This window comes from Bemisia tabaci, chromosome 7 (assembly GCF_918797505.1).
Source record: "Bemisia tabaci chromosome 7, PGI_BMITA_v3".
In the NCBI taxonomy this organism is placed as follows: Eukaryota; Metazoa; Arthropoda; class Insecta; order Hemiptera; family Aleyrodidae; genus Bemisia; species Bemisia tabaci.
This window is the reverse complement of record NC_092799.1, coordinates 26,023,860-26,038,904: the sequence shown is the minus strand read 5'-3', so window position 1 is coordinate 26,038,904 and position 15,045 is coordinate 26,023,860. Positions and strand designations below refer to the sequence as shown.

Sequence of the window (15,045 nt, the reverse complement as noted above, 5' to 3'; positions counted from 1 at the left end):
ACGAATATGAATACACGGTGAATGCAATGCAGCTTTTATCAATCTGCTTGCGATAACTACTATTTGAACTGGCTGTCGTATTGCATACTCATTCAATTGAGGGAAATTTTTAAGACTTGAAAGTACACACTCCACAGGGTTGAATTGGACGTATTTATGCTAAAAGGAACTATGTGCATAGGATGTGCATGTAATATAGTTCCTTTTGGCATAAATACGTCCGATTGCGGTGATAACTGGCACTCGATTCCACGGAAAATTAAATAAATATTGCAATCCCTATATATGAATAAGCTTAAAATTAATTTGATGGTAATGCGATTTCCTCCCATAAAATTTTGAAAGTGAAACGTGCGGCGAAATACGAGCCGTTGGATTCAAACCATGCCTGGTATTTTGTCACGCAAATAAACCTAAAAGCTATAAACTTTCATTTCTCTCCTAATCTGGCGACGCGTGCAATATCCTCCTATGCAAAGCACGAGACCTGAGTTGCGTGATAGCGAAGAGAGTAGCAAGTCATTTCTGTATGAGCCATGATTAGCACACGCTTTTATGAGTCTCAGAGTTCATCCTAGCATGCACTTACTGCTCTTTTCGCTATCGAGGCAGTGAGGACGAGAGACGCGGACATCGGAGGCCAGAGGTCGCCACTATTTTGAAAATTAATCAAAGATGGTAAGTAGACGAACTCCGCCCACGGCAACTTCGGGCTAATCCGCTCGCGCCGTTTAAAACAAAAAAAAAAGGAGAGAAAAAGAAGTAGAAAGGTGACGGTAAAAACCCGCCTTTCTCAAGTTCATGACCGGTATTAATTGTTCGTTAGCGGTTCCGTCCGTCGCCAAGCGATAAATTCTCAACGCAATATGATACATGGTCCCTCCGAGCCAGCGGATTTAGGTACATACTGTCGTACTTCAGAACGCCGTATGTGCATTCGAACGTTGCCAATTTTTTCCGGATAAAAAGTTTCTTTTTGAGAGAAATGGAGATGTTGCATGTGTGAGGAATTTGCGATTTGGCTGATGATTCTTATGTAAAAGTTCGCGAAAAACACAATGGTGCACTGAAAAAAAAGTAGTTAGCGTTGAGAACTAATTTGGTAAGTTCTCGCCAAGTAGAATCAAAATTAGGCTTCAGAACTAATTTATTGTACTGAAGCACCAATCAATTCGCTTCATACGCTGACTTGACTTTACTAGAGCGCGAACCAGAATTGGAAAACAGCACTAGCTGTAAAATTAGCGCTGTGGTAAGACAAATTCACCTTCGGGTCAAACTAATTCGCCCTCAACACTAACTGCCACATTGTCCGTTACATTTATTTAGTTTCGAAAAAGTGGCGTCGGTACAACAGCCTCAATCGCGTCAGCTCGTGAAAATCAATTAAAATGTGAAATTTCGGGCTCGTTTGACAATGTAAATACTCCCGGTATGATTTATAGTGTCCTCTCTTTCTTGAAAACGTTCGAAAGCAACATTAATAAACCTGTTAAGGTTAGAAATCGTCTGTTCGATTCAAAACGTAAACAAGCATGATATTCGTTGGAGTCGTCAATCTTCTGTATTAAATTGCGATTAAAGCGTTCCGCGTTCAGTTTATATTTTACGAAAATCTGTGAACTTACTGCTTACTTCTATAGTTCGTGTTCTCCCGTAATTTCAAAAGAATATCTCAAGTGTTCGGACGAGATATGTTTATTCAGTGTGAACATTCGCTACCGTTTCATGTATGAGTGTGTGTCTCTCTAAAGGATAATTCTGTCTACTTGCACATACCTATGGGATATTCCTTTCCTCTGTCGTTCATTTGGAACCGGTCAGTTGAATTTTACCTCTCATCTTTTAAGAAATCTTCTTTTCCTGAAAGTATTGTCCAGTTATCATTCGCTAAGCCGTTTTCCCCTCTCTCAGTTTTGAGGTTAGGTTGACCCAACCCTACCGAATGCGAATTAGAGTAGCGGAATTAGTTCCCAGCACTAATAGTGGTTAGTGTACAGAAACCAAAAATCATGTGTGTCCAAATCACACAATATGAGTTAGTGTATAGAAACCATTTTTAGTCATCTGACGCTAACTCATTTTTTTCAGTGTGCCACTGGTTTTTTCTGAAATCAACTCCCAAGCTCAAAAAAAGCTCTCAAGTTGAGGCCAAAATGGAGGGGATTTCCCTCGCTATTCTGAGAGTCCACCTCTACATTGAAACAAACTCTCCATGCAAAGATAGGGAGCAAATACATTAGCAGGGTTGCCGTGTTTTCAGTTTTGGAGTCCCCAAATAAAGTGGCAGCCCTGTCAATGTATTTGCTCCCTATCTTTGCATGGGGAGTTTGTCTTGATATAGAGGTGGACTCTCAGGGTAGGGTGAGATATCTCCTTCATTTTGGCCTCACTTTGAGAGCTTTTTTTGAGCTTGGGAGATGATTTCAGAGAAAACCAGTGGCACCATCGTGTTTCTCGCGAACTTTTACATAAAAATCAATGCTCAAATCGCAAATCCCTCACATATGCAACATCTCCATTATAAATATTTCCCCCCTCAATTTTGAGACACCTCAAATCAACTTGCGTACGAATCTCTCCAGAAAATTGGAAGGGAAATATTTTCAAATTACCTGGAAAATTCATATTTTATCGAGGGAAATTTGGCGACGTCTGAAGGTCTAAACAACGTTTTTCTTTCGTGCGGCAGCATATGTTCGAGCTAAAGCTGGCAAAAACTCACTCTTGACACCTACGCTCGTAAAAATTTCAATTTTACAATCTCGAGAGACTTCGAGCGGAGGTAAAAAAGTACCACAAAAATGGACGTATATTTATGCTAAAAGGAACTATGTGCATAGGATTTACATGTGACGTGGTTCCTTTTAGCATAAATACGTTCAGCATAATACAGGTCTAATTGGTTGGGCTAACGCAGTACCTACATGTGCCCGTTAACCTTGCCAAGTATTAAAAAGTTCTCCGAGAGAGACCTGGTGGTATTTGTGTATCATTACTCTCGTTAGGTTTGCTTTTGTTTCTATTATTTCTAACCAGTGCGAGTCTCACGCTTTGCTGTTGATTCAATGGAAGAATATAATGTTGACGTATTTCTGCCAAACGGAACTATGTGCATTATGACGTGAGCCCTGTTATGCATATATTCTCATGGGTCTCAGGGCTCATGTCTTAATGCACATAGTTCCGTTTGACAGAAATACGTTCATGTCTGTTTATAGTCTATGCGTCGACGGGAAAGAGTTGAATGGTTCACTTCAGATAAGGACCTCCTTTCTTCTCATTGAGCAGGTGAGGGGAGGGGCCATAATGTTTGGATTGAAGTTTATTGCTGATTTTTATGACAGAGCTCAAAAACGATAACAGTTCGTACATAGGTAGGAACCGAGGTATATCTTACTCGCTTGGTGGCAACTTAGGGATTTAAGGAGCGGTGGAGTGGGCCTATCGACAAGGCTGAATAATGAATTTCGCATGAAATTTTCTCTTAGAAACGAAGATTACGACGGAAACTACAAAAAGTAAGTAATTGGTGAAAGTTTCATATGAATAACGCGAGTGGGTCAATTTCTCAATGGTACATAAGAGGAGAAATTGCATCTCTTCGGTTGTTATTAACTCTATCTTCAATTCGTAAATCGAGGTAATTTGCAAACTCTTCCTTCCTGAGTAAATTATTACACGAGTTGAGTTACTTGGAAAATTCATATTTTCCGAAAAGAAACTTGACAACCACCGACTTTTAATACGACTTTTTCGTGAGCAGTGGCACCAACATCTCAATTTGAGTCTTTCGATAGTGCTGTCCCGGTTTTTTCACACCCCCAAATTTGAAGAGTAGCGAAGGAAAACTTGCTAAGCGCTGAGAAATGTTGTGAAACTTGTGCATGGCTTTCGTTGCTGTAAAATAGCAAAAATTTCTACACCCCAAGGGCTGAATACTGGAAAATTTTGTTTTGATTTTGGACTGATTCTCATAACTCTCGAACATGTTGATTCTTTAGCCGTTAGATGAAAGAGACAGCGGCAGAATGTAAACAACACCGGAAGACGCTCACCAAGTTTAAATTCCCAGTCTTCGTCCAAGGTGTTTTGGTTGTAATCTTGACGATTTGGCAACGTGAATCAAAGAAGTAGTAACCGGAATCCTTTTGGCCTATCTCGAGAACTAGGGTGGGCGGAAATTAAAAAGTTGTCAGTTTTACCACTGCCAACTTAGGCGGGATATTGAAAATGTTTTTCTCCGCTCGCTATTGCACAGCATTGTTCTGAGATGCAACCATGCAACCGCGGTCCTGTTCCGTGCACAAAATGCGTATCATATTAATATGCATGCGGTACCGTGGCACTCCCCTCCTCTTAGCCCCCGCGCATCTTCTATAGAAATACTCATCAGATGCTCTTCACATCTCGCCTGATTGATTATTTACACACCCTGTCGATGGACGGAATGACGATCCCGGTTATGAAAGTCCTGTTTGTCTTGTTCATCATTTAACACTTTTCAATCGGGGCCTGTACTCCGAATGACGAAAAATTGGCGAATTTTCCAAGAACCTCAAAGTATAACAGCAGGCTGATCATTGAGATTGATAGACAAAGCTATAGACAAAGAAGACATAGGGAGTTTGGAGCTATCCTATTGGTTAAAATGGATGAGTCCTATAGACTAAGGGAGAAAATGATGGACTAACTATCGGGTCCCTCGTGGGTTGCCGTTAGTTAGTCTATTGCCAACCTCCTTTGTCCATTGCAACCACCCGCTTCCACCAATAGGAGCCTTCCATATCTCTTTTGTCTTCTTTGTCTATAGCTTTGTCGATCAATTTCAATAATCGGCCCGCAGGGTGTCTACCAAAACAGGTTGACCAATAATCAGTACTTTTACAGTACTTTTTCAGTACATTTCCAAGAAATTCGGTACTTTCTCAACTGAAAAATTCAGTACTTTTTCAGTACCCTCATTTGACGAAATTCGAAATATTTCAAAAATTTGAATTTCTCGCTCAAATTGTGACAAAAATGATAACAAATTCCGGACCTTCTTGCGGAATTTCCGCAATTTTTCAGTACTTCCGGACCGCCTTTAAGAAATCAGTACTATTTCCCGACTTTTAGACACCCTGTATAATCTTGGCTAGGAGTGCAGTAAAATAGAAAGAAAGCTTGCAAAATTCTAGATTTGGCAAATCGATATCTTTTTTTCTCTCTTATTTTTTCTAGGAAATGTTTCTTTATTGGTGAAATACAGAAAAATAACAGAAAAACGGTTCCTTATGAAATTAGATTAAACTATGTGTAAATAATGCAAGGTGCAAAAGAGAAACATTAATGGAATGCTGGAGGGGTGCGAACGCATATCATCGGCTGGAAATTAATATCATATCCCACGAGAAATTTGTAAAATTCGGCAAAATTGTGTGTTTGGTAACATTTTTGGTAAAGTAAGTTATAACTGAAAATGTCAGGTACTACGGGGATTCTTCACTGGCAGACAAGAGGCGTTTTGAGCGGAAATTTGGTACGTGTTGTTTGAGCGCATGAATAAATGAGCTGAGTTGAGCCCCTGGTGTGATTTACGACGAAATGACTTCGAACAGTGAAATCATAACTCTACACAAACCATTCAATTAGCTAAAAAAAAACGTGCGCTAATCCGAACTGCTGACAGGATATTCGGTCATATAGGTACCAAGGTCATGCACCGTTGCGCGAATCGAACCCTTCCCAGTTTTACTACCGACCTTCAAACCTTTCGCATGCTCCATCGACGTAACACCGAGAACTATCAGCGGTAAACTGACGCAAAAACCAAATAATTTCAAGCGAGGGAGTGGTTATTCAAAGCGCCAAAAATCATTTTCCAGGCCCTTATGGTTTTTCCCCGTCCGATTACCGCCGGAACGAGTTCATCGCGGTAATTTTTTCGTCTCGGTGCGGATCACGGTGATAAAATAAATTTTTCGAGTCAAAACACTGAAAGAAAGAGGCTCCACGAGTCATAAAACAGGTCCGGGGAGACGCGCTAATATGATTTAGGCGCGAATCGCCGATGTTGCCACCTACGAGGCGAGTTTTCGAACAGCACTTGATGTGTGAATCGAGGATATTTCTCGAACGACTTGACAACGCTGGGGCTGAAAAGGACTTCCAGCTGTAAGATCGGTACAAAATCAGAAAGTGCCGCGCGTGAATAATTTAAAATAACTGGCGACCGAAAAGCGGCGTTTTGAGTTCATAAATTAGCGTAACCTGAGTAGGTGGCGCAGTGGGCGCGGTGCGTTTGTATGCCCTCCGAGCGTGGAGTCCGGGATTTAGCTCCGGGCCGGCCGGTATCGATGGACTCGACCACTGGCACCTGAGAAAATATGGACCGCGGTACCTGTTCTGCATTCGAGAAAAGATCTCACGCCGCACAGTAGATCGAGTCAATTAGAGAGGTCGGATATGAAATTTTTAACTAAAATTGCAGATGTTGATGTTTATTTCGTCACATTCAAAACTTTAGGGGGCGCTACTAGAAGAAACACGGGAAAACCAATAAGACCATTTTTAGAGCCTCAAAGTTTTGTATAAACGGAGTTATGATCGTTCAAAGTTTCCAAATTTTGCCTGCACAATAAGAAAATAGAGCGAGGGAAAGGACATGCGTTGCTGACGGCGCAGAGATACAACTATTCGTGCTTGATGGATGTCCGTGTTGCATCTGCGAAATTGAAGGCGCAATGGCGCGAGGTGTCTGATTGAAAAATGAATGCCGAATCTTCATCTCCTCGTTTATTTTACCAAAACCTCACACTATCAGTGGCGTGGCGTACTTTGCAATCGATCGATATTTCTCCATTTGGAGCTGTGGTAAATAATCGATTATTAAGGTGATCGTTGCGAACACCCTGTTTATCGATACTTTTCCATAGGTTTCAATGGCAGATCAATCGGTATATCGCAAAGCACGCCGTGCCACTGCACACTATCCTCCTAAAACTCCCCTGCGCCTATTACGCGGGCACTTGCTTCAAGAAGGTAAACCGACCTTTTTCAAAGCACTGACGTCACGTCGAATATAAACTTCTGCAATCGCAAGAGTGGAATGTAAAGAAAACAACAGCATTTGCGCACCCAGCGTGAATATTTGCAGTGGCGCGGCGTGCTTTGCGATATATCGATTTTTATGTCATTTAAACCTATGGGAAAGGATCGATGAACAGGGAGTTCGCAGCGAACACCTTAATGATCGATTCTTTACCATAGGTTTAAATGACATAACAATCGATATATCGCAAAGCACGCCACGCCACTGAGTATTTGGCTCAGGAGTTCGCTTCATGCCCATCAAACGTATATGCAGCCCTCTATTTACAAAAAACCATCCATTCCGCTGTTTTTCCGTTCGCAGAAGGGAAAACAATGTTTACAACTCAACTGGGCGCAATATTAATGAATTCCATCGGACGTCCGAACGTCGGCTTCAAAACTCGGAATCGCCATTCGACCGAAGAGTTTTTATCGACAGGCAAAGCTGGGCACACGCACCAAGTTCCAGACCTCCCGGATTGGACTTTCGCCAATTCGATATCGTAAATCGACTTAATCGATCTTACAAAGGGAAGTGAACGTGCGTCGACGATATATCGAAATATCGAGGGCTGAGCAAGCCGCTGGTTGAGCTGCGAATTTTAGCTTCATTTGCGCCCTGCTTTTAGAGCCAGATGGATAATGGAGGAGGGTTTCACGACCCAACGACTTTAAATATTTATTCGCGCAACGGAAACGGATCGAAAGCCAAACAATCGGGGTTATTTTGAGATATAGGTCGTTCTTCGACATGCGTTGTTCTTGAGCGTACACACGGACTGCGTACTGTGCTCTGGTGAGAGGAGACGGTTCAATCAGCAGGATGAGGTTCTTCTAAGAATTGAAGCTGTTATGGGAATTGGCCACACGAAATGAAGGAAAGGAGCAGATTTGGAGCGGAACAATTATATCTGCAAATAATATTTTCAGTTTCAGCTGCACAAGTGTCGTGACATCTTACATGTTTGGCAAAGTAAAGTATGAGTATAGTTATGTGTTCGCAGTAATCCTTGGGAGACTGTAATCTTATCTAGGGAAACACAAAGGAAAGAGAATCGTTGCTCTTGGTATAATCTTTACTATCAGTGGATCGCAGATCCTATCTACCTTGCTAGTAGTAGTTACAATTTTACGTTTTTCGTAACTAATTTTTGACCCAACTAGCGGAGTACGAGAAACCTGAAATCTACTACTATCATTGTGATAAAACGATTCTTTTTTCCGTAAATAACAGATTACAGGGGTTGGAGAATGCATTAATAATCTCAGGGTAGACACGTTTAAAAATTGAAAAAATCATTGCTGCCCTGACGTAAGGGTATATTTTGATTGGGGCTTTAGTAGAAGAGCCCCACCATGGCAAAATTGTCAATCAACTTCCGAGACACCCAGTGGACGCTCCGGTCCGACCCCCTCCCCTCCACACTCCCTCGCGCGATTTACGTACCCTATTGCCGTGCTGCCAAAACCCCTAAAATCAACAATCAAGCCAACGAACCAAAATAAAGTAACCAAACCTAACCTAACCTAACCTAACCTAACCTAACCTAACCTAACCTAACCTAACCTAACCTACCCTAACAAGAAAAACACGAAAAATACAAAATGAAAATAAACAACAATAAGAAAACGGAAAAGAAAAAATGAAACTCACCTAGTCATTGCAATGGAAAAAAAGTTGCAATGTCAGTTAGCATTTGTTCGAACAGGGAACAGGGGTAATAGATTCCGCTTTTGTAAATAACGAACAGCCTCCTCCTCGGAATTCACCTCTTGACACAAACGAAACATGACGCACGCACAATGAAATCAGAACTAACGCAAGTGTGACGGGCAGTTACTGAATAGACTCCGCCGCTCTGAACTTTGACCGAACATCACACCACCGACCTCACACATTCTTCCTCCCTCCCCACCCATCATTTTCCGGCTGCAGTTTGTTTACCCGTTTTGCAACCGCACTCAACCAGCCGTCCACCTGAAGCGTCCACCGGGTGTCTCGAAAGTTGATCGACAATATTGCCGTGGTGGGGCTCTTCTACTAAAGACCCTTTTGGTTTCTGCTGAACCCCAGAGAGCATGGATCTACATGCAAAATAGGGTTCACGTGGAAATTAAGATACGCCCTCGCGTCAGAAGAGCGTCTATGTGTGAAGCGTGTGGATTTTTGTAAGATGCAAGATTTAAAATGAAGTGTAATTGAATTCATCATGAACTTTTAACACGGAAAAAAATAGATTGCAGATTTAACAAGTAAATTGTTAAAAACTAGGTCCGACATGTTTTAAATGTACATTTTACAATGGTAGAAAGCTGATTCAAACACGGGGGTGGTAGAATTAGCATTTTAAATTGTAAGATCTACACTGAAACGCGTCGGACACATTATTCAACAACAAAATTGTTAAATCAGCAATATCATTTGTTCCCGTGAAGATCCGTGATTGTTCTGTCTAGAATGAACAGAATCCATACTTTTCGGACGAATCAAAATGAAGTAAATAATCAAACTACGACGATGAAAGTAATAACAAACGAATTTCAAAATCTATACCTGTAATTCACAATAATTCACCATTATCATTGGGCACTGAACACGTTACTGGGGAAGTCACGGGCTCCTGCCTGCTATTCTTGATGAAAACACACTCTCTCCATTATTTCACGGCACTGAAAAACACTCCATGGCGGAGATCACTGAGAGCGATTAATTTGCGTCAAAACTAGGCGACACACATGAGAGCAGCGAGGATAATTTCCCGGGAAGTTTTAATTTACCCTCTCGACAAACTTGTCGCCGCAACAGGCTGAGTCGTGGGATCAGATAATATTAATGAGCTAATTAATACTCGCATTTGTTCCATTTCTTCCCTCTTGTTCATTTCCTGGTTCGCTCCGAGGGATCTTCACTTCGGGTTCCGCTGTTAGCACTTCATTATGGTAAAATATTAGAGGAGTCTGATTGAAAAATGGCTTTGCTGAAAAATCCGGGTATCAATTTTTGAGTATGAGTGCACCAAAAAGAAAGTATGACGCTTTCAACTACATTTCCGGCTGATTTCGGCGCCAATCAGAAGTTTAGCTACACCGATCGAGTCAGACAATAATGTGGTTGAATCTACCATAGTTGATTGGCGTTAAATCAAATAGGGGTTTGAGTTGAAATTACCATACTTTCTTCTGAAAAATTCAAGAATCAAAACTGGCTGAGTTGTGTCGCAATACTGCTGAAAGCCAGATGTATGTAAAATTACCAACAAAGAAATTGAAATCAGCATCAGAAGCTTGTCATAGATATTTCAGAGTTGACGTCTGTACTTTATTATTTCCGCGGAAAAATAAACAGATATTTTTAGAAAATTCTTGCCGTAACAAAGATAAAAATCGTAAAGGAATTCCAAGGACAAATGAGGATAAGTTCTTGAAAAATACTGGTTCACAAAACGGTAATTTACAGGATTACGTTAAAATATTTACGGCTGCTCATAATTCTTATTATCTCAATTCAGAACGCACACAAACAACGAACAATCACGAGTAGTTCAAGGCAGCGATCAATGCCCGGTCCCTCAAAATTTCTTTCCAAATTGTATTTTTCCTTATAAAATCGTCCTTTAAAATTCTGTACCCCTTTTCCCCTATAGATTGATTGCAGAACTGCTGTCACAAATATAATATGGATTAGAAAACCTACGCCTGAATTTCGGCGACACATGAGCATATCGGTCCTAATTCCCAGTATCCGCCAGCTTAGACTTACTAATCTTGAGCTTCATCGTTTTAAAATGAGTTTTCTCCGGTTTTTCGACCCACGCGGGTTTCGCCGACCCGAGTTTCGATGCTCGAGCAAGCTACATTCATTCACGTTTCGCCCGGGATTTACCTCATCGACACTGTCCGAGCGATCGAAAATAAAGTTATATCCTGCGTTTTATTGACAACGCTTTGAGGATGAGCTGGCGGCAAAAGCCGAACCGTGAGATACATGTAAACATTTGAGCTTAAGTGGATCCGATTGTACGGCGAGGAGCGACGTTGCCATTCTAAGCAAAACACACGTTTTTTCTGATTTTATTCGAGGAGATCTGGCAACCGTGGAGGAGAGGCGGTGAGGTGCGGCTGATACGGGACGAATTTGATATAATAAATCTTCCCAAACAGGTGAATAGGCGTGAAGTCTTTCCCGCCTCGATCTGTGGAGAGGTGTAAAAAATCGTTGTAAAGTGCGATAAGATAACTTTAATTGAGATGCGTCACTCAAAAAGCGACGCTTTACTTTGGTCTGGTGCAAATTAGTGCCGTATTCGATTGACTTCGATCGTATTCACCTGCGACTTGTTTCGAGCATGCCTTCAAATCGTCAACGAACACGGCTCGATCTGACCGAGTGCACCGTTCTCAGAACGAGCTAGTTTTGACCGTGTAAAACTAGGCTTTTAGACCGTGCATAAATAAGAGACCCACGAACTTAGGGGGAAAAAACTATGTCTTTTTTCTATTTAAACTGATACAGACTCGGCGACAAGATCCTTTTAAGGCTTTAAAAAAACCATTACAGGGTTGCAAGTTTTTGGGGAAAGGAGGTAATGCACAGTGCACACGTTAAGCTGAACTAAAATGCGTGATACAAATATTGCAACTCCTGAGCCGCTCAAATTGTATCCATCGATTTGAAGGCGATCTTGATTTCTCATTCCTGTTATCAGTTATTCAGATGTTCGCGGAAGAGCGAAGCTAAACTATAGCTTTTGCAACTTTTCTCAAATCGTATCCACTTTAAAGTACTTGCCGAAAAATGTGATTTTGGGAGATTATTAGAAAGTTGATTATTATTTGCACACGTGTCGAACCTGACATTGGTTCACAGTCATTAGACTATTCCTGCATGTCAAAATGTTGATTTTTTATTCATCTACTAAAGTGCTTCCCTGCATTGGATCAGATATATGGGAAGCGACGAGGATATGAGGTAAAACTAAAACGAATAAACTAAAAAATGCGTATTAAGAGGAGTGAGTAATAATTGATGACAGGAATTGTGAAGATCACTAATTCATCATGAGCTTGTTTTAAAAAATTGTTCCCATCCGGACAGGTTATGGGATGTTTCGTTTGCATCCTTAATTGAAGAGCCCCTGAGTAGATTAAGAGCCTTTGATTCAGCAGGGTCGAGGGTCACGCCAATCAGACAGATTTGAACGACTGGAGGATTCATCAAGCTTGATAATTTTTTTCAAACAGATTGCTCGATAGAGACATTTGCGGAATAAGATTTAAGTCCTTGAAGCTTTCCTACAGACTTCCCTCGATTGCTAATTCCTGTGCTCAATGCCAATCAGCAGTTTTCCTGTCTCTAAATTTGCATGCGAGAAAAAACGTTCTCCTAAAAAATTGCCTCCGCGTACTACGGTATCGTTCCTTATGAATGGTCATACTTTTTGACTCAACTAAAAGCTTGATTGGAGCAACGTCAAGAGTTGGATCCAGCCAGATAGAAAATATTGTAAAGACTCAACCCACACTTCTAACTTTCCTATGATGTAACAGCAGCCCGTTGCGGGCTGATTGTTGAAATTGGTAGACAAAGCTGTAAAGACAAAGAAGACAAAAAGGATATGGAGTGAACCTATTGGTGGAAGTGGGTGGTTGCAATAGAGAAAGTAGGTAGGTTATAGACTAACTAACGGCAACCCACGCTTTCATGGGTCCGATAGACCCGATAGTCAATCCATCATTTTCTTCCCTAGTCCATAGGAGCCACCCATTTTAACCAATAGGATCGTTCCACATTTTCTATGTCTTCCATGTCTATCGCTTTGTCTATTAATTTCAATAATCGGCCCGCTGGACTTCGGGGCGACCAAACTGATAATTGGGCACAGATGATACGCTTAACGCGGTTAAGCGGGAAAATTACTCTTTGGACTTCTCGTTAATGCCAAGGAAAAGAGAGATGCGCTCGTAGAAGAAGGATAGTCGAGACGAAAATCATTTCGAAATCTGCCCTCGCCGCTGCTCCGAAAAGTTGATTAGATTACACCTCACTTACGCCCAAGTTTCAAGTTAAGTTGCAAACCGAAGCTGCCGCGCGGTGGAAAAAACTCATCTTTTCGACTTACTAATCGACGTGCTGAGGAAAAACGCCGTATGAACCTTCAGGCGTTGCCAAATTTCCTTGGATAAAACAAGACTTTCTCGGTAAACTTATGAATATTTTTCTTCCGATTTTCCAGATAATTTTGCAACTTCACCCAAAGTTCCTGAGAATTTTAGGGCAAAATATTCACAAATTTCCTTAAAAGTATACATGTTGGAGAAGGAAATTTGGCAACTCTCGAAAGTTCATACGGCTTTTTTCCTAGTGCGACAGTAGTCGGATGTATAACGGCTCACCTCGGCAGCGGTACCGCGAACGTTTACCGTCTAAATGAGGTCTGTTCGGAAATAAATTAATACTTCTACGCCGAGGAAAGTTGAGACGATGCCGTTCGCTTCGAGTTGGACAAATTTGACTTTTTCACGCCGTGTTGAAAAAATTGTGTTTTACGACTTGGCCCGACAACGAGGCCCTGTTTTGCACGACTTCGGAGCGTAACCCGAATGAAATGAATTTTGATGGTGAATTAGCAGAAAAAATCTGACACTTATCACGAGCGCTGGGTCCTGACGTAGACCTCCCGGTTGAATTCGGAAGCCTAGCTGGACACTAAGTTTCGCTAATCCTTGAAAGAATTTACACCGAGTTTATTTTCCTAATAGGTAAAAGTTATGGTGGTTTAATTAAATATGTTAACTATCGAACTAAGGATTCTTAGTACATTACTTTGAGATTCCCGATATTCCCAAGAGATTATGGGTTAATAGAGAGCAGTGCCGAATAGGGGTCGTGAGGCATTAGAAAGCGCTATAAAGCGGGAATAAATTAACAACAAACAGGCGTGTTTGCACAAAAAAGCAACTCTTCCTTTCCATCTAAAAAATCCATTTGCAGCTTTCTATCTTTCAAAAATCTGGTTTCTTTAGGCGCGAGAAAGACATTTAAATTTCCATTTAAAAGAGAAGAGGAAGATGAAGAACTATGACAAAGTTGGTAAAAAAGAATTTACTGGGAGTACTTAGTTCATTTCCGCGAAATAGGTTCCCATTCAATTACTAGATAGTTGGATTTTAATGCACCCATTTAAATCCAACAAGAATTCCATAAAATGTACCCTCTGTAAGATTACACAGACTGAAAAAGAAATGGACGTACTTCTGCCAAACGAAGCTATGCACATTATGACGTGCGCCCTGTTATGCATGTATTCTTATGGGTCTCAGGGCTCATGTCTTAATGCACATAGTTCCGTTTGGCAGAAATATGTCTAAATTAAATGCTGGAGAAAGGTGTGTTTTGCCTTCGTAAACAACGCCGCGACGAAAGCTACACCAGATTTTGTTTAAAAAGGGACGTGGCCAGTTTCAGACGAGCCACAAGACAGTAATGTCTCTATGTACTTCAGGACCCACCGCAATTGGATGTGATCTTTTCTAGAAAACTACTGAGTAAACGGCCGAAAGCCCTCAAAGCAGGAATCTCAGTAAGCACATGTTGGCTCGGGCAAAAACCTCCTCGAACCAACCAACACCTCTTTAAGTGGGTCAACACTTACCAGCCTATGAAATTACGCGGTTGGCTCGAAATTCAACCCGAATACCAACAAACGCAGACCTCATCTACCGCTTTAAGGAAAAATGCCGTATGTGCCTTCAGACGTTGCAAAGTTTCCTTCGACAAATATCGAATTTTCGAGAATATTTATCAACATATGTCTCCCGATTTTGCAGATAATTTTGTTCGCAACTTCATTTAAAACATCTGAGAATGGAGATGTTGCATGTGTGAGGGATTTGCGATTTGACCAATGATTCTTATGTAAAAGTTTGAGAGAAACACGATGGTGCCGCTGGTTTTCTCTGAAATTATCTCCC

At 41.2% G+C, this 15,045-nt stretch overlaps 1 protein-coding gene across 9 annotated transcripts in view; it reads right to left on the bottom strand.

Annotated features, from left to right (window-relative positions):
• by (focal adhesion protein tensin) overlaps positions 1–15,045 on the bottom strand; it is a 553,251-nt gene that overhangs the window by 173,784 nt on the left and 364,422 nt on the right. For 2 of the 9 annotated variants that reach the window (XM_072303045.1, XM_072303047.1), the window contains exon 2: positions 9,629–10,004. The exons of 6 other annotated variants lie outside the window; for them this stretch is intronic. In XM_072303045.1, coding sequence (XP_072159146.1) covers positions 9,629–9,658 — 30 coding nt within the window. In that variant the 5' untranslated portion in view covers positions 9,659–10,004. Of the gene's footprint in view, positions 1–9,628; positions 10,053–15,045 lie in introns of all 9 variants that reach the window. One more of the 9 variants, XM_072303046.1, reaches the window with a different exon arrangement.